This window comes from Gymnogyps californianus, chromosome 3 (genome assembly GCF_018139145.2).
Source record: "Gymnogyps californianus isolate 813 chromosome 3, ASM1813914v2, whole genome shotgun sequence".
In the NCBI taxonomy this organism is placed as follows: Eukaryota; Metazoa; Chordata; class Aves; order Accipitriformes; family Cathartidae; genus Gymnogyps; species Gymnogyps californianus.
In genome coordinates, this window is record NC_059473.1 from 45224419 (window position 1) to 45246370 (window position 21952).

Sequence of the window (21952 nt, forward strand, 5' to 3'; positions counted from 1 at the left end):
ACCAGTGGAACAGAAAAGGGGACATGGCAAATTCTTCATTATCTCAAATCCTTAAATCATGATGTAATATGCTCATTTGTTCCGAATTTCTGGACTCTGGGTGCTGACCACCCCCCTTTCCCTAGTGTCAGAGAATGCAATCGGGGAGTTGTGAAGCATTGAAAATTTACTGAACTCTTCCCTACTCTTTGCACACCCTTAGTCTTCAAGGTCGAGTAACTTCCATCAACCTCTCAAAGCTCTCCCAGATTATATAGATTTACTGTCACCAATAATTCTTAAACTATTTTATAATAAATTGTGAAAATCTGACTTACTTAAATGAGAAACTTCAAGCTAAGAAACTCTAAAAGGGCTCATCTAGTTCTGGTGACTGTATTTAGTGATCGAACAGTGAAACATATATTATACAGATTAGCTGATAAAAGTCTGTGCTGTTACTGGCTGTGACTATGTTTTAAGTAACTCTTTGAAGCATGGAACTATTTTCATGAGGGGTAAAAACTTAATGTTCAGTTAGGAACATATTTTGTACTTGGCTGTTTCTGTAGTATGCTATTACTTCTACCCTGGACAAGCTTTGTGGGTACTAACTGCATTTGCTGCTTCTGTCTTCATTTCTGCTTTTAACAATGTGATGTTTCTTGTGCCGTTTGGACTACTTTTGTATTAAGACACTGACACTGAATTCATGCTGTAGGTACCACTTAAGAGCCATTCGTTAGAGATTCAAATAGTAGTTTATTTTAAAAAACTCTAAGTAAATTCACCAATGTATTAAATGTGCATGATAAAGTCTTAAATTAACTTGTATATATTGCAGCTAAATGTAACAGGCCTTATAAAGTTTAAATATCATATCTTAATCCAGACAGTGAAAACTTGTAATTACATTGTGTATCCTGGAAGCTTGTTTATTACAAGTTCACTGATGTCTTTGTATTGATTAGGAACACGTAGTTTTCCCAGAAAATCCTCCTCTTTGTCTGACATACTGTTTTCCAGGACACTAAGTTCAAGATCAGACATGTTAGATGGCAAGTAAGAGTTAACTTGCGTTACTGACTGGCTTTTTCCTCCAGAGGTCTGCCCCTTTCCTATATTCGGATCAGTATCAGAGCTAACTTGTTTGCTTCTCAGTGTAGATACTTGTTTAATATGCTGATCACCCCTGTTCTCTTCCTTACTGATGTGTTGCGCTTCCTGCTCTTCACCTAGTAACAATGCCTCCATTCGAGCAAGGTTAAGTGAATCAACAGATTCACCACTAGTTCTTTTGCTGGTTTTTAAGTCACCGTTTCTCTTCAAAGACTGGACTGGAGATGAAGCTGAAGGAACTGGCGGAAGATCTAAAGTACTTTCAGCTCTTTGACTTGTCTTTGAAATTCTGGACCTGCTGGATTCCGGCTCTGTATCTGACCAACCTCGCTTTGGGCTTTCAAGCCACAGAGGTTCAGGGCTGCTGTCAAGAGCTTCTGAGTCTCTGCCCGTACACTCAGCACTGGTGAAATCTTCTGAATAAACTGTGTTCTCAGGACTAGCAACAAAGTCATCAGAGTATATGAATTCAGAGTTGTTTTCAATGCTCCTGCTGGGGCTTGGTTTATGATCACTTACAACAGATGCATCATCACGCTCCGTGGTTTTACGATGGATTAAGTGTATTGTTTCGTCATTACTTCCCTTTGCATTAGCATGTGATGGGAAAGCTGCTGGGAGTTGGGCTTTTGCACACTTTTCCTTGTGAGCAGATTTTAATGCAGTTTCCTCCACTAAGGGGGCTGTACTTACTTTGCATGGACGTTCCTTGGTTGCAATTTCATCGTTCTTCAATAGACTTGCAATAGCCTGTTTCTGCAGGTCAGGGGATAGATCTCCTGTCACGGAAACGTAGTCTGAGAGAGCACTGTTTGGTAATGAAGCCTCAATAGTTTTATCAAACTCATTATTCTGCTTTGAACTGTCTCCCTTGCTACAATGCCTGTAAGAAACCACATGCTGTTCTGAAGCATTCCTGAGCAGTTTTCTTTTGCATAAAGGGCTTCTCTCCTTCAGCACCTCCATCTGCTTTTTTCTGTACTGCTCTCTCCTTTCATGAATTATCAGCTTATCAGGGTTGGTCTGCTGCAGCCGTAGCCTCAGTGTATTTGTCAGCCCGTACAACAATTTCTTTCTGGGAGGTCTGTTTTCCTTAGTTTTGCGGTTCCTTTCAGAGCCCGTCTCTCCCTGGGGTACAGCCTTCTTAGGTCCTCTCCCAGCCCGAGAAGACCCTGGTGAGGTGGCCTCTTGCCGGCCTTGCTTGAATCGAGGACTGGCAGCTCCACTGCTCCCACCAGGCCCCACAGGTGCCTCTGCAGGCTTGAGGGCAGAGGAGCAGCTGGGGCTGAGGGGCTGTGAGGCCATGCCACCACTCCCCAGGGCCTGGTAGAGCCAGGCAAGATGGGGGTGGACAGCAGCAGGCGTAGCGCTGTGGGTGAGCACCGACAACTCTGCAAGCAAGGCACTGAGTAGTGGCAGCTGCCCCAGGGTGTTGTGGAGCTGTCGAAGGCTGGCAGGGTGCAGCAATGAGGGCCCAGCACTGGGACGTGGGGGGCTCTGGCCCTTGTCCTTCTCCTGCGGTCTCGAGGCCTCGACATGCTCCCATTGCTCTATGGCCGCTGCTGCTGGCGGCAGATGAGGCTCAGCAGGCTCGCGGCTGTAATAGAGCACGGGAGGGCAAAAGGTGTTGCCCTCCAGCTCCTCAACCTCCTCCTCCGGCTCAGGGGAGGCGGCAGGCGGCGTGGCAGCGCGGGGGCTAGCAGGGCTCGGCAGGGGCGGCTCCTCACCGGCCTCCAGGCTGGTGAGGCGGTAGCCCAGGACCAGCTCCCCGACGGGGCGGCCCGCGGCGTCCCGCAGCGGGAAGCGGCCGCGGCGGCCGCAGGAGGCAGGCGCCCCGGGCCGCTGCAACAGCTCGGCGGCGGCGGGGGCCAGGGAGACGCCGCAGCTGCCGAGGAGGCGGGGGGGCCCCGGGGCGAGCCCGGCGGGCAGCGCCAGGAGCAGGGCGCGGAGCGGCCGGCCACGGAGCGCGGCGCAGAGCGAGCCTCGGCGCCAGCGGAAGAGGCAGCGCTTGCCGCGGCCGAAGGGGAAGGCCCGGCCCGGCCGCAGGGGCGGCGCGGCGGCGGCGGGGCGCAGCAGGAGGGTGGGGAAGTCCAAGAGGCGCAGCGCCACGGCCGGCCGCAGCGCGGGGCCCGGCGCCGCCACCCGCACCGCCTCCACCAACAGCTCCAGCGCGAACAGCCCCTCCGCGCCCCCCGCCGCCGCCGCCGCCGCCGCCATGGCGGCCGCCGGGCCCCGGTCTCGCGAGAAGTGTGTGTGCGTGAGGAGCGTGAGGTGAGGCCGCCGGCTCTCTCGCGAGAGGAGCGCCGCCCGCGCCGCGGGGAGGGCGCTCAGCCTCGCCAGGGAGTCGTTCCCCCCAGCACCGTTGCCCCCAGCAACGCGCCTTTGCAAAGCACCCTGGGAGTTGTAGTCCGTGCCGGGTGGGCGTTGGCGTCCCGGGACGGGCACGGGAACCACTGCCCGCCACCCCCTGCAGCGCGGGGGTAGCACGGGCCCAGGGACTCTGAGGGGCTTCTTAGCCCCTGATCCCACGGGTGGGGAGATGAGCGGTGCTCCGTGGCCTCCTGTGTGCCCCCCAGCAGGGGGACTCGCGGCAGCCATGTTGCAGCCCGCCCTGGCCGGAGGCTGCGGTGACAGCCCCGGGCGGGGGGGCCAGCGGACGCAGCCCGTGGAAACCAGGTGCTCCCTGGTGTCTGCTCACCAGCGCCCTGTGTAGCGTGGCGGCTGCTGTCGTGCCCCTCTGCCCTCGGCTCTGAAGGCAGTGGCCGAGGCCCTGGCCGTGTTTTCCCCACTGTGGATCACGAGTAACAGCCACAGGAGCAGGGGCGGGATGGCGCGCTGTGCTCCGTCAGTCAGCAGGAGTGCTTGTGGAGGCAGGGAGGGACGTTAAACTGTTTTCTGCTTCTTTGCGGCCTCTTCCCACCCCAAGAGAAACATCGAGGTCTGCGCCGAGGGCTGTGTGCTGAAGAGTCTCTCCGCAGTTGAGGACCCAAATACAGTGTCTGAGATTTTAAAAACTGTGGTTCTACGTTAATTAGGTTTTCCTAATCAGCTGTAAATGTCACCTCTTCATATTTGATGTCTTCGTCTCTGTAATGCCTGAGTGCCTTGGACAGGCATTGATAAATTCCTATTTTCTCTCCTGTCTGCATGTAAAGTGGGAGTTGCGGTGGACACACTTGTGGAGAATTTCACTCCTCGCCTCCTGCCTGGGAAAGAGAGTGCCCTACCCTCCCTGAGAGCCCTTCCCTTACTCCAGAGTCTCCTTGCTACAGGCACAGCAAATACTTGCTGAGCTGGGAAGAAAATTGTTTTGTTAAATTAATAAGTTGAGTCTAAAACAATGTATCCTAAACTGATGGTGTTCAGTTAAAGTTGCAGTGCACCCTCACCATTTACCACCAGGGAAGTAACTAAAAGAAAGACCAATCCTCTCTCCCTTTCTTTTTCTTCCCTTCTTTTTCCCCCTTTCCTTCCTCTGCCAAATCACAATCACTTTTTAGAAAAGCAGAAACCAGCAGGAAATGGTTAAAGAATCCACTGCTTCACTGTTGGTCAGGTCCCTTGATCATTATAATTTAAAGGACGCCTTTCATTAGCTATTATGTCTGAGAAGAGAGTTAAGGAGTTTGACCAGTTGAATTGTGACCAGGGCTTAAGAAGTAAATAATTAAGTTCTTCTCAGTTCCTCCACTGCCTCTATTGTAAGCACAGGAGTTGAAGAGCTACAAGTCCTCTGCCACCAAGGCTACTAATGTTAGGGTGTTGCCATTTTACTGGCATTGTGGCAGACAAAACAAATGGCCAGTCCATTTCGCTGCCACATTCATCTCCTGCCATCAGTCATCTGCTTTCCTTGTGTTTCCTTTTCCTCCAGCCCATTCCCATCCCAGGAGGGCCTGACAGTTTAGTTGTCATTCTCCGTAAAGGAAGAATGACAAAAAACTCCCCTGATACACTGAAAGCGACAGACGTATTTAACAGTGGTCAAATAGTGCTCTCGAGTTTCCCCGGGAAGCCAATGGGTAGGCATTTTGCCCATTTTACAGCTGGGCATACTGTGACTATGGCGTTTAGTCCAAGATTTCTGACCTCTTAATTTTGAAACTTCCAACCCGTGTAGGCAAAGACGCATCTTTGTGTGTGGTAACTGCGCCTGGAGTTAGGGGGTAAATTATGGAGCAAGCAAAGCCTTGTTTTAAGATGCTGAGCCTCTGCACTACCAACAGTTTCATGTGAAACTGAAATTTTCAGTTTCATGTCCCTGCAAATCAGCCCTATTGCTGTATTTCATTCTGCACAGACAATATAAATAAAAATTACTGGACACTTGTGAAAACTATAGGTGTTAATAAGCTGTGTAAGATCGGTCAGCAAGTTAGTGACAAAACAATTATTTAAATAGAAAGGGGTATCGATTTTTAAGTTTGTTCTTGTTGGGGTGTTTTATTAAGTCAATCCTCTGGTCATGAGAGCATATTTCTCTTCAAAATAAACAGAAAACAACATTTTGTTGTTGAGTTGCAATGTAGAAAAAAAGACCTTTTTCTTTCCAATAGTCCTAATTTCTACTAACCACCATTTTAAGGAGACTTGTGATAACACTTCTTTAGACTGCATGTCACAAAAGAGTGGTTTAGAAAATAGGCATGCCTCAGAGGGGCAGGGTTATGGAGCCAAGTTTCATGACCTGCTACTGCCCCAAAGACAGTGGGTACACATTAGGATCTACATTAGTTACATTTAGTGATCTTTTAAAAATAGCTCTGATTCTTCTCAGCACAATCTCTTCAGTCCTCCTTTCTTAGAACTAGACTTCAATTCTTCTGTTTTTTTCTAAAAGACTGGAAGACTGAGGAGTTTTGCTGATTCAGTGAAGTCTTTCACTGACCTTATTTGTATGTTTGAAGTACTAACATTTTGTCTCAAAAAATTCCAACCCAGACAATTGGTATCATTAGCAGCAACTCAGCAACTTTGGTTCAAACCTATCTTTTGAAGGCTCTGAAATGCCTTCTTTTGCCCTTAATTTCTGTAAAATTTCAGATTTATTGAACTCTCTACACAAAGAGAGATCTCTATACAGTTGTATACCTGTTTATGGATGGAGAAGTATGACTATTAAAAAAAATAAAGATCTTGAGAAAACATGGATTTTGCTAGATCTGCAATTATCTACTTACTCTGGTGTTGTTCTAAAGATTGCATTTTTTACAGGTCAAATGCTGCAGTAAAGAGCCATTGTTCACCTGGATATAAAATTGCTCTTCTCTGTGCAGAATCTGGAGGGCGATGCTTGGAATTTGTGCAAATATTTAGCCTGGTGGCACTCTGATTCAGAAGGGGGTCAGACAGTCTGCTGCAACATAATAGCAGTTCTTAAAATACTCCAGCTTAAAATGCCACTCAGAGAAGACTTATTTAGTCTTTTCTCAGTTGTCTGTTGAGTCAGCCATTTGCGAAAGGGCAAGAAACAGGAAGAAATTCAGGAATAAGGATGGCAGCCTTCAATAACTCTCTCAGTTTTCATGAACTCTCTTCTTCAGTTCAGAAAAAATGAAAAATTATAAAATACATGAGCAAAGCATTTGAGGGTTTTGCAATACATTTAGGTTTCTCTCTTGAAGAATCTAGAAAAGGTTTCGAAAAGGAATAAAGTCAAATGAGAATATTAAATCTATTCAGAAATTACTGTTTGCATATGTTTCTGTATATTGTGCAGAGCTCTGCAGGGAGCTTTGCTGTTTCCTGTGTCCAAATTCTACTTCATGATCCTTAATTTCGTGCTGACCCAGATCTAGTGATGTATGGAACAGCCTAGGAACAGTTGCAATGGTATTATTGGCACAGGCATTTTGATATCCATCAAAATGAAGGATACCGTGGTTTCTCCCCACTTCTCAGGGTGTACCCTCCTGTCCACAAAGTGCCCCATCAGTAGGGTGGTCAGAACAACTGGTACAGAATATATTCAGACGTACAGCTCCAAAATACCTCCCTTGCATTGGTACCCTAAAGATGCTTGTTAACACCTCTTACTTCAGTATGATAGCTCTCACGTTTATTTTCGCTCTCTACTATCTTTAGCAGACTTTGGGAGTGTTAAAATAAGCATTATTTGCCTAGTCGTGTGGCCCTTCTCCATTTGGCAAACACCAGTCTGTTTCCTGTCTTTTTAATGATTTCGTTGCTGTCCTTAGTATTTTACTTTCTCAGAGGGGTGAGAGTTAAGGCTTATGGCAGTTACTTCTGCAAAGTCAGCAGGGGTGGCACACAGGATTGTTTTCTCATTACCGCAGGGGGGGAAAAATGGTTGGCCTTTAAGATATGTGTGAATCCGTGGCTTTCACAGCCAGCTTGGAAATACAACCCATGCCAGCTTGCCTTCCGATTCCAAATTTCTTCAAGGATTAATGGGACTGCGGCAAAACACAGCTTCTCCTTCTGTACTGAGCAGTCCTCATCATCTTTCTTGGATCTGGGGAAACTCAGTCCAAGCAGACACTTACTTAAAGGAAACATGGGAAATTCTGGCAAATACGTGAGAGAGAATGACACTGTGAGAGCCAACAGGAAGCAGGATGTCACAAATACAGGAGCTTAGACAACTATATTGAAGATGACAATGAGACATATCCATAAAGGTCACATCTGAGGTGATTTCCTTTACTTAAAAAAAGTTCTTATTAAAGCCAATAGACATTTTTGCTTAAAGCAAAACAATAGTGAAGGGTCAACCTCAAGATTCAGCCCATTGAATATTCTTTGCATAATGCCCAGCAACATGCAAAGCCGATTTCCTTCAATAACTGGCTGTCATTAGCACATGGAGGCTTTACCATCAGTCTTTCCTTTTATTTGATATAAACCATCATGAACTCATTCGGTATTAATGGAAACCCCGTGGGTTCGCATGCTGTCATTTAGCATTAATTAATGTATCATTGTTTAAATTGTGTTACTCCCCATCCAATAGCTGGGAAGCTCTCAGAAAGTTCTCAAAGGGATCGCTTTATTTTCTTTGGCTTCATGGTTGCAGCCCATGCTTGTCATGCACATATGTACTGAATGACGAAAGGATTCCAGGTGCTTAGCCATCCAAAGAGGACAGCTTAATCACACAGCAGCACAGTTGCGTGCATATGTTTGAGAAGCCGAGAAAATCTGTACCAAAAGTTTTCTTCAAGGTGTGGGGGTCCTTACAAGTCCTGTTGTTACTGTAGAGCAGGGAACGTCCTCAGCCCCTCTCAGGGTTTAGCATTCTCTCTGTAGGCAGTGATTTTTCAGACTCACCACCTCCTAAAAAGCTACGTTTACAGCATTCCTCTAGCTCAAGCTGGGAACCATTGGGGGCAAATTGCAGTTCAAATATCTGACAGAGCTTCTGACAGCAAAAGCTCTTGTGAGCCTCAGGATGGTTCTTAAAGTCAATTCAATAGTTAGATGAGATTTCATTAAAATAAAAAATTGGAGATGTCTGCAAATATTTGAGTAGGAAACAGTTAGTATTGTGTGCATTGTACCATCACACTGATGACAATCATTGTTTAATCTGTCATAATTACCATTGTAAAGTATGTTTTTTCAGAGGTTTACAGTACAGCTGTTTTGTTCACTGCACATTTTCAACCTCTAAGCTGTTTCTCTTTTTCCCTTTAAAAACAAATTAGAATCAATTTGACTGCTTTGAGAGCTCTCCTTTAGAGAGAGCAAAACAAAAAGAGCCAGGGATGTTGTTATGCAGAGCTGCAGAGCTGGACCAGATCCTCCTCACTGGTTGTGCATGAGGCTGAGTGATACTCAAGTGCCTGTGCCTCGTAGGAAGGGGGCAGAAATATTCCATCCCACTTAGTGAACAGGAGGTATGAAGCTGCTGGTGGAGGTTGCAAAAAGAGGAACCAATTAGCCCTGCATTTTTCATGTCTCTCCTTGTTTTCCAAGGAGACATGGTGGCTATCCCATGGTTCACTAAGGTGGACTGTGAGAGAAACTGCTCTCTAATGAACATTTGTCCCTGGCTTGCCTGGCAGTGGGATTTCCACTCTAAAGATGAGGTCCTTTTCTTGGCTAACAGCTTTGTTCCAGGGATCTCAACAGTGATGTCCCTCCCACACGCTTCATCCCTTCAAGCTTCTGTCCTTACTCTTACTCTGCCAGGTGGCAAGTACGGAGTACTTCCCACTGGTGTCCTGCTAATGTCCGTAACTTGCTGACCTACTTACCATGGTGGTGGCTGTGATGTGAAACTTAAATGTATGGACAGGGCAAAATCATGGCCTGTTATGTTGCTTTATTGATTAGAAGGAAAGAATAAACTGTGTTTTACGATGATAAATGTGGGAATCTGGAGATCTAGCTTCAACTCTGTCTTTTGCCGTAGGTTTCCTTGGGAAGATCTAATTCCTCTGTGCCTGAGTTCCTCTCATAAGATATGACCAGTGTTTCATAGAGATGCTGAGTGGGTAAGTACCCCCTGGAAGGCAACAAATCTCTGGGATGCACAGAGCACACAGCATCCCTGCCAGCCCCGCAGGCCCCTGCCCTGGGGAGTGATGGCAAGTGGCTATCATTGGGATTGTTTTGCTTGCCCCTGAAATGCAGTACCACAGCCCGGTGGTGAGGCCACCAGCCCTTCACAAGCAGTGAAGAGCAGCTGGAAGTGACGAATTTCTTATTACAAGACCCGACCAGCTCCTTCCCGCGTTTCAGGAGTGGGCACTGCAACACAAGGGGAGACGCTCTGAGAGGCTGGTGCATCTGCGTAGCTCGCTGTGTTGCCATGCAGGGCTCTTAGGCGCTGAAAATGTGGCAGCCTGCCTGAGCTAATTATCTCCCCAGCTCTTGAGAGGGCTAGTCCAGGCACGGCACTGTGCTGACACAGCTGTCCTGCTGCCGGTTCCTCGGCTGGCCCCATCCGGGGGATCCCAGGGCTGCGCTCCGTTACAGAGCGTAGCTATGCCTGTAGGAACTTTTCATAGGTAGTCGCAATGCTGGAAGGGTATTTAATTCACTGCTCTGCAAATAGCCCTGTGGGGCTACAGTTAGGGAGGAAAATAGGCTTGTTTCTCTTGTGCTGCACCATGTAGTCTGCGTGGGCAGAAAGACAGAGCGCTGTCTGTTGTAAGCCCCTGACACAAAGTCAGACGAGAGCTGTGCCAGTGCAGGGGCCTGGTTGGCCAAACTCCCCCCTTGTCTAACTCCACTGACCTTCTCTGAGCTAATTCAGGGATGTCTTTGGCCCAGTAAGTTCAGCTAAAGCAGCTGTGATCACCCTAACACAAAGTTTCCTGGTTTTGCTGGTATGTATTTTAAGCTTATTGCTATTTCAGTGCAGTTTCGTGCATTTCCTATTTGAACAGTTCCTGTCGGAAGCGTGTATTGTTTGGGAAGACATGGCATTAATTACTGTGTGAATTATTTGTTGTGTGGGTACCGTGGAAGAAATAGATGGGAACTATTCCAAATGGTCTTTAATGAGTTCAGTCATCCAAGATCCTGATTTCCATCTCATAAATAATAAACTGTCCTCAATATGCTAATTCAAATTTGCCTTTAAATTGCTTATTTTAATTTTGCAGAGGAAATAATCAAGAAGAAAAAGTTCTGAAAAATGCAAGCCTGCCCTGTTTCTGTGGCAGGGCACTCAGAGGTTGCAGTGTCTCGTCCTCTTCCCCATGCTAAGTCCTGAGACAGTGAGCATGTGACTCGGCTGGTAATGGTTTCATGTCGTGAAGAGTGAAATTTGAAACGTAATGAATGAAAATATATATGAAATCTTTGCTCCATAAAGGAAGGGTCCTTAATATAACCTTACGCAGTGAGCTCTTTGCCATCTCCTTCTGATGGGATCTCCAGTCTCAATTTCCGCTGCTGATCGTTTGCTGTTCAGGCCAATGGAGGCCAGAAGTGTTGCTCTGACAATAGACCTAGCCTCTGGCAAGGTAATAGTGTGTGCTCAGCAGTGACCCATCTGCTTCATCAAATGCAACATCAACAGTCTTTTAGACAAGTCTCATCTAGTCTTGCAGTAGCGGGTGAAGATTTTTCAAAAAGCCTTCTCATATTTGCGGACGCTTCTATGAGGCATGAATGTACCGGTAACTGGACTAATGATTTCCAACTCTGCTAAATATGAATAGAAATATTTCTGCTCCAGGCAGGCAAATCGTTACACTCAGAGAGTTTGGTACCGATATAACAGTTAGCCATGAGATTTTTCTGTTCTGAAAACACTCTTTTCATTTTTTTTTTCCCCTCCTCTCAGCATTTTATCTTCAGTAAACACTTATCATGATTTTACATGAACCTGTGGTCTCTGGGCTGTCCGTAAGTCCAGACTAAACAATAGCGCATAGCATAGCAAAAATACTGCAAGAAAAGAAAAAGAAATGTATTTTGGACATGTATTAGCTGGTCACACATCATTCAGATTTGTTAAGGTTCGATACTGGATAAATAAACAGGAATAGAAGGTTTGGATAGTCCTGCAGGCACGTCTTATGGGAAACACAGTTGCAGTAATTTCATTTCAAGAGACAAACCAGTGAAAAAAACCCAAACAGGTTACTCTATTTCCTGCCCTGGAAGGAATGGCAGCTTTTTGAAAACATTAATATCCTCAGTCAGGCATCGCAAATATTAGTTCTCAGTTCCTTCAAGGGGTAAAAAGAGATAAAAATAGAAGCCACTCTGAAACCTCCCAGAGGCTGACAAATGCATTCATTCATTTCTTTATAATGACACCTTTCATGAAGGCCTTAACACTGGAAATTCTCAGAGGAGGATTCCTTCCCCCCAATACTTTCTCACTTCTGTTGAAAGCTATCTGTATCATTGCAAGCAGGCAGGGGGTAAAATACCTTCTGAAAACTCAGCTGTGCTTTTGTAGGCTGATCTTAAACAGGAAAAAGGCTTATTCTCCTGAGATGCACCGAGAACGTGGTGCCGTGGCCTGGAACGGTGCGGGAGTGCCTGGCTGTGGTGGGACAGCCCACGTGAGGGGGGATGGCTCTGTGCGATTCTCAGCAAGGGGTGAGCAAAGTGCAACCCCTGCACCTCAAATCTGTATGTGAGAAACACATGCTGCACAGAACAGATGTCAACTTTGCAGCAGCTTTCATTTCACTCTCTACTCCTCTCATTTGTATGTCTTCCCAGTTTATTCATCTCCACTCATCCTGCTTAGCGGAGGCAACCTAGTCACATTTGCCTTCTGCTGCAGGGAGGGAGAGAGGCTCTTCCAGAGCTGTCAGATCTTCAGATTAACTGACTCCTTCTCTGAGGAGCCTCTTTTTGTCTGTTGATTGTACAGGAACCAAGGCTTGTTTAGCTGGCTTGGTTAAATGTCTACAATTGAGTGGGGTGATCTTGATCTCTACACTTCAATCTTTGGTAAGGTTGGCAGGGAAACAGAGCAGTCAGTTGCTTTATTTTTCTTACACTAAATTTTAAGAGTTTTTCACAACCAGAGCATAAAGCAAAGCCCAGCACATTGCTTGCCTTGACACTGGGAGTTAAAGCTGGAGCCTGAAATGGTATTGTTATTGCAGGTGGAACTCATCTGACCAAATGCAGACTGAACATAGAGATGAATAGAAATGAACACCAAAAGGCTCTTTCACTCCTCACACTGTAAATGAACCTAGAGCCAATAGCTCGGTGGTATCATGTACATCTGGAGATATGTAGGTAAATTGCATCCACAATACCTGCAGAGCTCCCTCTGTGGCAGTCATTCCAGAGCAAGGGATCAGCCACACAGGTGAACTGAAGATATAGGACTGAAGGGCACCACCTAAGTCATCCAGCCAGTGCCTCTCAAATTGCAGAAAGGCATGCTGCAGATGGGCAGTCCTGTGCGCTGTAGCTCGTCTCACCCCGGGATGCTGTACATTTCCAGGCTTCTCACAACAGACTCCAAGTCTGTGCTAGAAGACCAAATGCCGCAATAATTGTGTCGCAGGAGGAGAACAGGAGAGATCAAGGGCATTTCTAAGTCCTCCCGGCTAGCAGGAGATTTGCTGGGTGACATTTGCAGATGCTTCCGGACCACGCACTATGCTGCAGAGGGAAGACAAACAAAAACCAGCAGTCTCTGATGAGCTAATCTGGAAGAGGATTGCTTCCCCATTCCAAATCTGATGATTAGCTCAACCCTGAGCACGTGAACAAGTGCAGACAGCTGATGGATGCTGATACCTCGAGGAGCACTGATGAACCTTGCGTCTCTCAGTGACCATGTTTACACCCTTAACTGACCCAACATGAAGTAAAATACTCTATCTTAAATCCCTGTGAAAAAAGATTAAGGGGGTCAGGAAAAAGTATATCGTTCAAGAAAATTGTCAGCCCTGGGAGTATAACCTTAATTATTAAACTACACCGGTCTAATTTTACTCCTATAATTTCCCATGTACACAACAAGAAGATCTCCAGTAGGGGGTTATTTTTTTCTGTTCTAAACAAAGGCTTTGCTTTGTAATGTACTGCTATTTGGCACAGTCTCTGATTGTATAAAAGGCAGATCTTTAAACAATGTGCTGTGATCTTATCTGATCTGCAAGCTGGAGGATATATCATCAATATAATTTGTGGCAGGATATTTGCATAGATGTGGTGAAGTGTGTTGGAAACTCCTCTGAAATCACACAGGCAAAAAGGCGACAGTATTAGCTTAAATAAGTGAGGCTATCAGCTTAACAGCTCCATGAATAAGTGTTCTTTCTAGAATAGGAAATCACAGTTTGCAGGTGCTTAAAGCCAGCTAAGAGAAAACACGCTGATTGTGATATTCTGTCACTAACATATTGGATCACGCAGGGAACCAGTAACTACTTACAGAGAGTTTCAGCTGTTGCTCACAGGTTCGCGTGTGGCTCCGTAACTGCATCGCTGGTATCCAGAGGCTGTTCTTGGCCCCAGAGAAAGGAGGGCTGAAGGGCTTGGCCCCAGAGAAGGGGGGCTACCGTCCTAAAGTCATTAGTAGGCAAGAGGTGGCATTCTGTAAGCGACCACTGCCATCACAAACAAAATTAATTGGTTCCTCTGCTGGTATTCTTGAAAGGATGAATGGACATTGCCAGCACTGTTCAGGAGACCAAGATAAATTATCATAATAGACCTGTCTGGCCAAAAATTCTGTGCGTCACTGAGAGGTACTCCCTTTGCGTCAGGGTTGAGATTGGTATTAGTATAGTTTAGGGACTAAGTGCAGCTCATGGTATCAATGAGTCTACTAATACTGTGGATGAAATTGTACTTTAGCTTCTACAGCAGTAATTCCAGCCACTTTCACATATTCTATGTTTGCTTGAAGAAAATAAACTGTGCTGTCCTGTACATAATGAAGGGCTTCTCTTCCTGAGCAGTACTTATAGTTGTAACCTAGCAAGAATACTAGGGCAGCTGGAAATATCAACTTTGCCCAGACAACCAAAAACTTTCCTTTATATTGTGCCAGTGATTGCACCTTCTGGAGACCTGATGCCGTAACAGGATGTGTGAAGGCTAGAGATAATGTAAAGCTCCAGATCTGGAATTGAAGCTTCCCCAGTGTGAGAAGTGTTGGTGTTGGTTATGCTCCATGTCTAGCTGCTTTTTAAGTTGCAAAAGATTTCCATTTCTAGTATAACACCCTGTAAAAAAAGAGCATGCACTGACTTCTCTTGTTAAAATTCCTTTCAGTTTCTTAGGGTTTTTTTCCCTTTATTAGTTAGGAACGGTAGAGGTTGGTGGAGCTTTGTAAAGGACCTTTTCAGCAAGAGTGAAACATATTAATCATGTTGCAAATCCTGCCTGCTGGCTGGTGGGGTGCCTCTCTGTGCTGCTGTATGGGCCTGTCAGAGCCCTGGGGGAGCTGTATGCACACGTGGGCACCTGATGTATGGGTTATCTTGCAGGGATGGAGAACAGCTGGGAGAAGAAAGAGTGAAAAGCAACAAAGTTCTGCCAGATGCAAAAAGTAAATGAGCAGAAGGAAACCCAAAACTATTCATTTTCGCTGTCACTTTCTTTGTTACCTCTTTGGACAAGTGTGATATCCAAGTTAACCACATTGTCCTTTTTTCTTGTCCTTGACTGTATTTGTATCTTTGCATTTATTGTTAGGTCTTGTCATGTTATCAGCTTCCAAGAGTGGTACACTAAATCAGACGTTTCTGCTCAAAGCTGTAAGTCTCCAAATAGGACGAGTGAGTTTGGTTTCTTCCCCAAAAGTTCAAAACGTCCTTGCTTGCTCCTAGGGTCCTCCATGGGCTGCTATTCTGGTTAAATTCAAGAGCTTGGTTCCGGAGTCTTTGCTCCATGAGGGAGATCAGGCTTCTTCCTTTGAGAGCTTGCTCCTGACCTGAATGACAAAGAAACTGAAACAAGGGCAGGGTGAGGCTAGGGAAGGTTTGCTCACTGATGTAGCTCATTAGAGGACTTCGCTGCCTTGCTACTAAGCCTTTTGGTTCTGCCAAGTTTCTTGATGAGAGCTACAGGAGTAACAATAGAAAAGTAGGTCAGGAGTAGGTCTTGTAAATCTACTCAAAGGGCCAAAAGCACAGTTTATGTAGAAGAAGAAGAAAAGGGAGAAGGGAAAAAAAGAAACAGGAAGATTTTAGGGTGAAGAGAAGGACAGGAAGGCCAGAAGTTTAGGTAGGACTTTGTGTGTGAACAATGATGTGTAATTATACACCTGATTACAGATTGCTTTCTTATAGTGTCTGAAAAATTCTTCAGTTTCTTCAGCAGGGCTTTCATTAGCACTTCTGAATCTCTTGTTCTGCAATTGCTGTTAGCGGTAAGGCCAGCCTGCCTGCCTGCAGGGATTTTGACTATACAGTGGGTGAGCAATGTGCTGGCCTGCTGCATACACATTTCAAGTGTGTAGCTGCACCCCCACTGAGACTCAGGGAAAAGCAACAGCAGAAAAACAAGACCTTTTGCAGGATGGACGGTTTCCTTTGAAATGTGGTAGGCATGTGATTTCTTTAAAGGGAAGAAAATCAATAGAAAGATTTTTTAGGTTGGAAAAAACACCATCCCCAGTGTTGTCTTTGGGAGTGAACTTTCAAAACACATCTCAGTTTGGGCAATATGCACTGCTTATCCAGCACACGCACAGCATACACCTCGACTTTTTAGTCAGCTGAACTTTTTGCCATGCTGGCAAAATTTCTTACATATAGCTGGTGTCATGAGTTTTTTCTGTTTAGGCCTAAAATCCTAGGAGGTTTCTGTAACACACAGTTTAACCCACGGCACACTGAACTGTAATCTGATTTTAAGCAAAATCTGACTGTGGCTCTTCCAGCACATCCGTAATTCCAGCTAGCTTCCAGCAAATATTGTATACATCTACATTATATATGTATTTCTTCTGCTTTGTATTAGAACCCTTGTTGGCTGTTAGGGTTTTTGCCATTCATTTCTTTTTGAGTGCTTTTAACTTGTTTTTCACTTTTGTTTTCCTAGCAGTTAGAATACAAGTTTAAAAAAACATGTTAATGTGATACACGGTTTCAGCTGAAGTAAAGTCCTTTAGCATATGCATTTACTCAGAGAAAGTGAGACTGAGAGAGGAACAGGATTTATTCCTACCAGTGTCATCCTTTCATGTGGAAATTTCCCCTTAAAAATGATTTTGCATTTGGGACAGCTTCCCATGGATCGGGCACTTTCTGCATTTGGTGGTACAAGCCAGGACATTTCCCTACCCTCAATGAAACTAAGTGCAGCGCTGCCTGCTGGTTTTCCCTTATCAATAATTAATACATCAGTTGATAGGCAATGAACATTTTATAAAGGCCGTTTAAACAAAATGGAACAATGTCTTCATCTATCAACGAGAGACTTTTTCATCTCTCTTCTGCAAATGCTCTCATTTTCCTTCTGAAAGTTGGAAACCTCTGCCAAGAAAACACAAACAGGAGACTCTTCATTATCATCATAACACAGAGTTTTGAAGGAACGCTCTCAACTTAGCTACATTTCTGCCTGAAATGTTTTACCTCCTAGTGTTACGAGGACAGCATGAAACTTACTGAAAGTTTAGGGAGATGTATTTCTCCTTGTTTTTCACTTTTACTTCCTCCTTCTGACAGTGTTTTTCTCACTGCCTAGCCTCAAGGTTTCCCTACAGGCCATCACTGAGCTCCCTGTCCTTGTACAATGAGCGCACAGGCCAGTTTTAAATGTACAGGTGCAGAACTCCAGTACGTGTGCAGGAGTCACAGGTGTACGGCAGTAAAGCTGTTTTGAAATTGGGGTTGGGTTTTTGTTTTGGTTTTTAGTTTATCTGAAAATCTTGGTGGTTACTCTTTAGACAACCCTATATTTATCTGGAAAATAGGTCTGATGTGGATGGGGGTAGTTCTCACCCACAAATTCCCTCTTCCTGCAACTGCATGCTACAGCGTGACCTGGAGGCCTCTGTAAAGGCACAGATATACCAGGGAAGGAGCAGGGAAGTGATACACTGAGGAGTTAGTAGCCCACAGGGAGTGGTAGTGATGGATAGGAGCTATTTATATTTTGGGCAGTGACCACAAAAGTCCTCTGCGGAGAGGCCTGGGACCACTGGCTGTACTTGTTTCTGCACTGGAAGAGTCCCCAGGGAGTAGCACACCATGAGTGACCTCACACAGTTGGCAGAACCGACCAGCCTTGTGAAAATCTTCCTGCATATTCTCACTACTACAAGTGACGAAATGCATATTTACTATCCTGACAAAATGTTCTCTGCTCAGGTGGAAGTTTGAAACACTAAATTTTTTTGCTTGGCCTTCGCCTGGACTTGTAGCATGGCCACAAAGGTGCTGTGTGCTGTGTGCTGTTTCCAGATCGCTGGAGGTATCTGACCCACTTGCCAGGTGCCTCTTGTTTCTGTTTGCATGCCCTTGGTGTTGAGCTGTTTACGTGTTGTTGTTTGGTCCACTCTCAGCATTCCTGCAGGCAGTGCTGGTACCTGAGCTGAGTCACGGGTTGGTAACAACGGTCCCTGGCTGAGGATCCGGCCCATCATGCGCTGCAGTGACCTGGCAGAAAAAAGTCCAATAAATGAAATGCAGTATATAATCTGCGCTTCGCAATGAAGGATTTAATTAATTCATCTCTTGGCATTTTATATTTGATTTTTGCATGCTTTTCAAATCAAATGTAACACTTTCTGAGCTACATCAGACTCTTTTCCCTTTTTGTTATGTTTCATGTCTTTTCCTCACACCATCTTTCAATGGCTAGCATTTCCCAAGTGTTTTCTGAGGAAGGGACCTGTATAGTCTTTTGATTATAATAAGTATACTATAATAAGTATATAATAGTTGATGCAGTTTTACATAATTTGCTATTTGTAGTGTACATTAACTTAATGTTCCTTATGAGTTACAAGATTGTCTTTAATAATGAATTATGTGCCTTACTGAATAGGTTTTCTTTCTCAGGGAGCTCAATACTGGGTTTTAGTTAAAGAAAACCCTGAGTGTCCCTTATCTTTCTCCCTCCCTTTTGTAATTATTATTATGCTTAATTTCTAGGTCATTTTCAACCAAAATTACGTGGCAGGCTAGTGAGGAGTTAAGATTTAGATAAAGCAGAACTGATAAACCAGTTACTATTTTGGGGATAGGCACAGAAATATTTGGAATGCTATCAAGCAGTTGTTATGGTCTTTTAACCCCTCTAAGCCGGGAGTTACTTGGGTAAGAGGAGAAAATGTGTCTATTTTTTTTCCCCATAAATCGGATGATGCATGTATATGGATTGCTTACTGATATGATTCAACTGTATGAGCAGAATAACAATGATCTTACTGTGTTCTCACAGGAGTGTTTCTCAAAGATTTCCTATATACCTGAATTTTGTCCCCCATCCCATTGCTCTGTCTTTTAATTAAATTTTACCCTGAATTGATTACATCTAGATTTTCCCATGGGGCTATAGAAGTGAATTTACTTTTATTCTCCTATCTGCAAAGCTTGTTGTTTAAATCTTTTCGCACTCTGTCTCTTTTTTTTAAGAAGATTTGCTGATTGCAATTTGATTACCTGTTCATCTTTTTACAAATTATGTTACTCTAATTGAAGCCTAGAAATAGAAATCCAATAAATGGCTCTAAGTTAACCTCAGAAATGTTTGATTTCGTATTATGCTATTCTGTTAATCTCAAGATTCTGTGTTATAGTAGATGATACTTTTTAAGCCTCTGTAGAAAATACTAAATTAAGAAAACAACAAAGCAGACTACTTGCATTTATTCAGTAGCTCTCCTTAGAGACTGCAAATGTGGTCAGATGCTGAGTCTATTGTCATTTTCTAAATAAGACAACTGTTATCTTGGTGGAAACCAGGACTCTTGTGTCACCCAGGCCCCGTAATGCTATAAAGGCTGGTTAACATATATATGAAAGCCATGGCTCACTACTGCGCTTTCTGTGACACATGCTCTTGTCAAAGGCTTTCATCACACAAAACCATAAAAAAGTCATGACTGCTACTGAAAAGATCCAGAAACAGGACTAACGAGTAAAGAAATCAAGAAGCAGCCCCCTTGGGTTTCAGATGGGGAGGGGAATCTTTTGGTTTAGTCACTTTTCATTTTCTGCGCCCCCTCAGTGCATGGTGCTAAAGCAGTTAATGCCTCACTGGGTTCACGCTGAAGGCCTCTTGCTGCCAAACACCTGCAATCAGTAGCTGATCATTTGGCAGGGAAGTCAAAGGCAAGACACATGCGATGCTGAAACCACATCACCCCCTTCTCTGAATGCCGCAAAGCTGCAGGAGGGGCACCCAACAGTGCCTTAGGGTATACAGTAAGCTACAGGGTGCATGTTTGTCTTATGTGTGGTCGACAGTTATGTATAGAGTCTCTGAGGAAAGTATCACATCCCCCAGGATCAGACATAGTGTACTACCCGTTGTGAAAATAGGATGATGATGACAATGCTGCTAAAGCACATCGAAGGCCAATTTGCACTATGTTGTTCGTATTGTTCACTCGAGCAATTATTATAATCCGTTTGCCTGTAAATGTGCTTTCTGTTGTTATATCATTAACCTTAACAATGTCAACGTGCTCTCCATATGCGGTTCCATTATATGGCTTCACAGGGTAAGAGCACAGGACATGTCTCGTGCGGGGAAGAGTGTTCACAGCCCAAGCTTTACTGATGCCTGAGGAGAACAGCAAGTCCTATGGACGGAGCCTGGCTGCGGAGAGGCGCTTGCTTCGCTGCAAAGGGAAATGGGGAGCCGTTTAATCTGCTGCTGCCTGATTGCTGTGGGGGGAGGAGGATTTTCTGCCAGAGGTGTGAGTCCTGGTAAAAGGCCACATCCCGCGGTGGTGTCCACAGGGTGGAGTGGGCAGAGCAGCCGCAGGAGCACGCGGGAGATGCTTCTTTCCTCTTGTATTCAGCAGCATTACTCCCAGTTAGTACCTGTGGAAGTGAGAGAGGAGACGAAGCATGTTTTCAAGGTTTTGTGCTTTTCAGAGTGCTGTGAATGCGAAGAGGTTGTTTTGCGGCTATTAGCCACTTACACGTATAATAGAAATTAAAAAATGCAGACCAGCAACGTCAGACTGTTCTCTTCTGCACAGAGGTCTGCTTACAGGACTCGGACTGTATGTAGAGAGTCTTTGCAATCAGCTAAAATGTAACAGAAAATATGATTTGTAAACATAAGCTTTTTTCCTCTCACAGCTCACAATATATCAATGAAGTGGGTATTTTTTTTTTTCACTGAAGTAGGAAAAAGCTTAATACTGGTTCTCTTACCTCCAGATTAAACAGGTTGGTCATTTCCAGTGGATTATCATCAAGAAGGTTTCTATGTAAAGATGGCTAATATTTACTGTATTCAAGTTGTCTAAGTAGATTTAATAATACCTGCTTATCTAAAGGGCTAGAGAACACTGGCCCTTTAAAAGAAAGCTACGTGATGCTGAGGGATTTAAGACGTTACTGAGCAGATGTCTTTGGCTAATAGTGTAAGAAAAGGGACTGAATTGCTATCCGAAGTGCAGCAAGGCCGCTGTGCTCCCAGTGCCTAGCTTGTGCTGCAGAAAATAGTGTCCTTTCATCAGCCATACTCCAGCAGCCTCCGTTGAACTGCGCAGAGTCTCGTGTTGCACCTCTGGCTTGGGGCTTGTCTGCAAGTGCCTGCTGGGGGATGACCGGGGTACTTGCAGCTGCATCTTGCCCCATTTGCAGTAGGGGTAGCCACTGGGTATTTTGGGGCTTCCTTTATGCCTCTGTGGCCTTTTTTTCTTACAGCACCAATCTAGAGCTGAGAGAAGGGATCTCAGCCTGGCTTTCTGCTTCCTACATTTTGGAGAGTGCCTGATCTCACAGTGGGTATCTGGACAATGCAGCTCAGAGGAGGATGCCCAGCTTCATTCACGCAATGTGCTATGTGGGCCCTAATGGTTAGTGATAACTGATGTAGTAGTCACTGATGGTCATTTTGTACAGAAACATTCAGGTACTGTGAGGATGGACTGCAGGCAGATGTCTGGGCATGATGGTGCCCGGTTTCCTACTTTCACCTCTGCCTCTAAGATGTTAATGATTTTTCTTGGAGCATCTACGTACTATTTCCGATATATGGGAGATATATTTGACTTCCTAAAAAGGATCGCAGTATGTCACCCATTCTACATGGACTTCGTTGAGAATCACTAGCCAAAAGCTGACTCTAGTCACAGCTTTTGGGAGATTTACACTGGCTTTGGACAAGTGTCAGAAGCCCAAAGAACAACAAACTCAGGCTGTGGTGGGGATTTGTTCTAAGGCCACTCCATGTCTGATGCACGCACTCTGGTGTCTTTCTTGTGTTTGCTGTGTCCGAGCTGTTACTGTCCCAGTTGTCTGCCCCATTC

The 21952-nt window shown here is 45.0% G+C and overlaps 1 protein-coding gene across 1 annotated transcript; it reads right to left on the reverse strand.

Moving 5' to 3' along the window:
- Positions 1-390: 390 nt before the first annotated feature.
- On the reverse strand, positions 391-21268 carry MAP10 (microtubule associated protein 10). Its single transcript, XM_050893213.1, is given in 5 exon segments — positions 391-3318; positions 3321-3424; positions 17995-18113; positions 19989-20176; positions 21164-21268. Coding segments are annotated over 5 exon segments (2946 nt in total). The 3' UTR covers positions 391-888.
- Between the last annotated feature and the right edge of the window lie 684 nt (positions 21269-21952).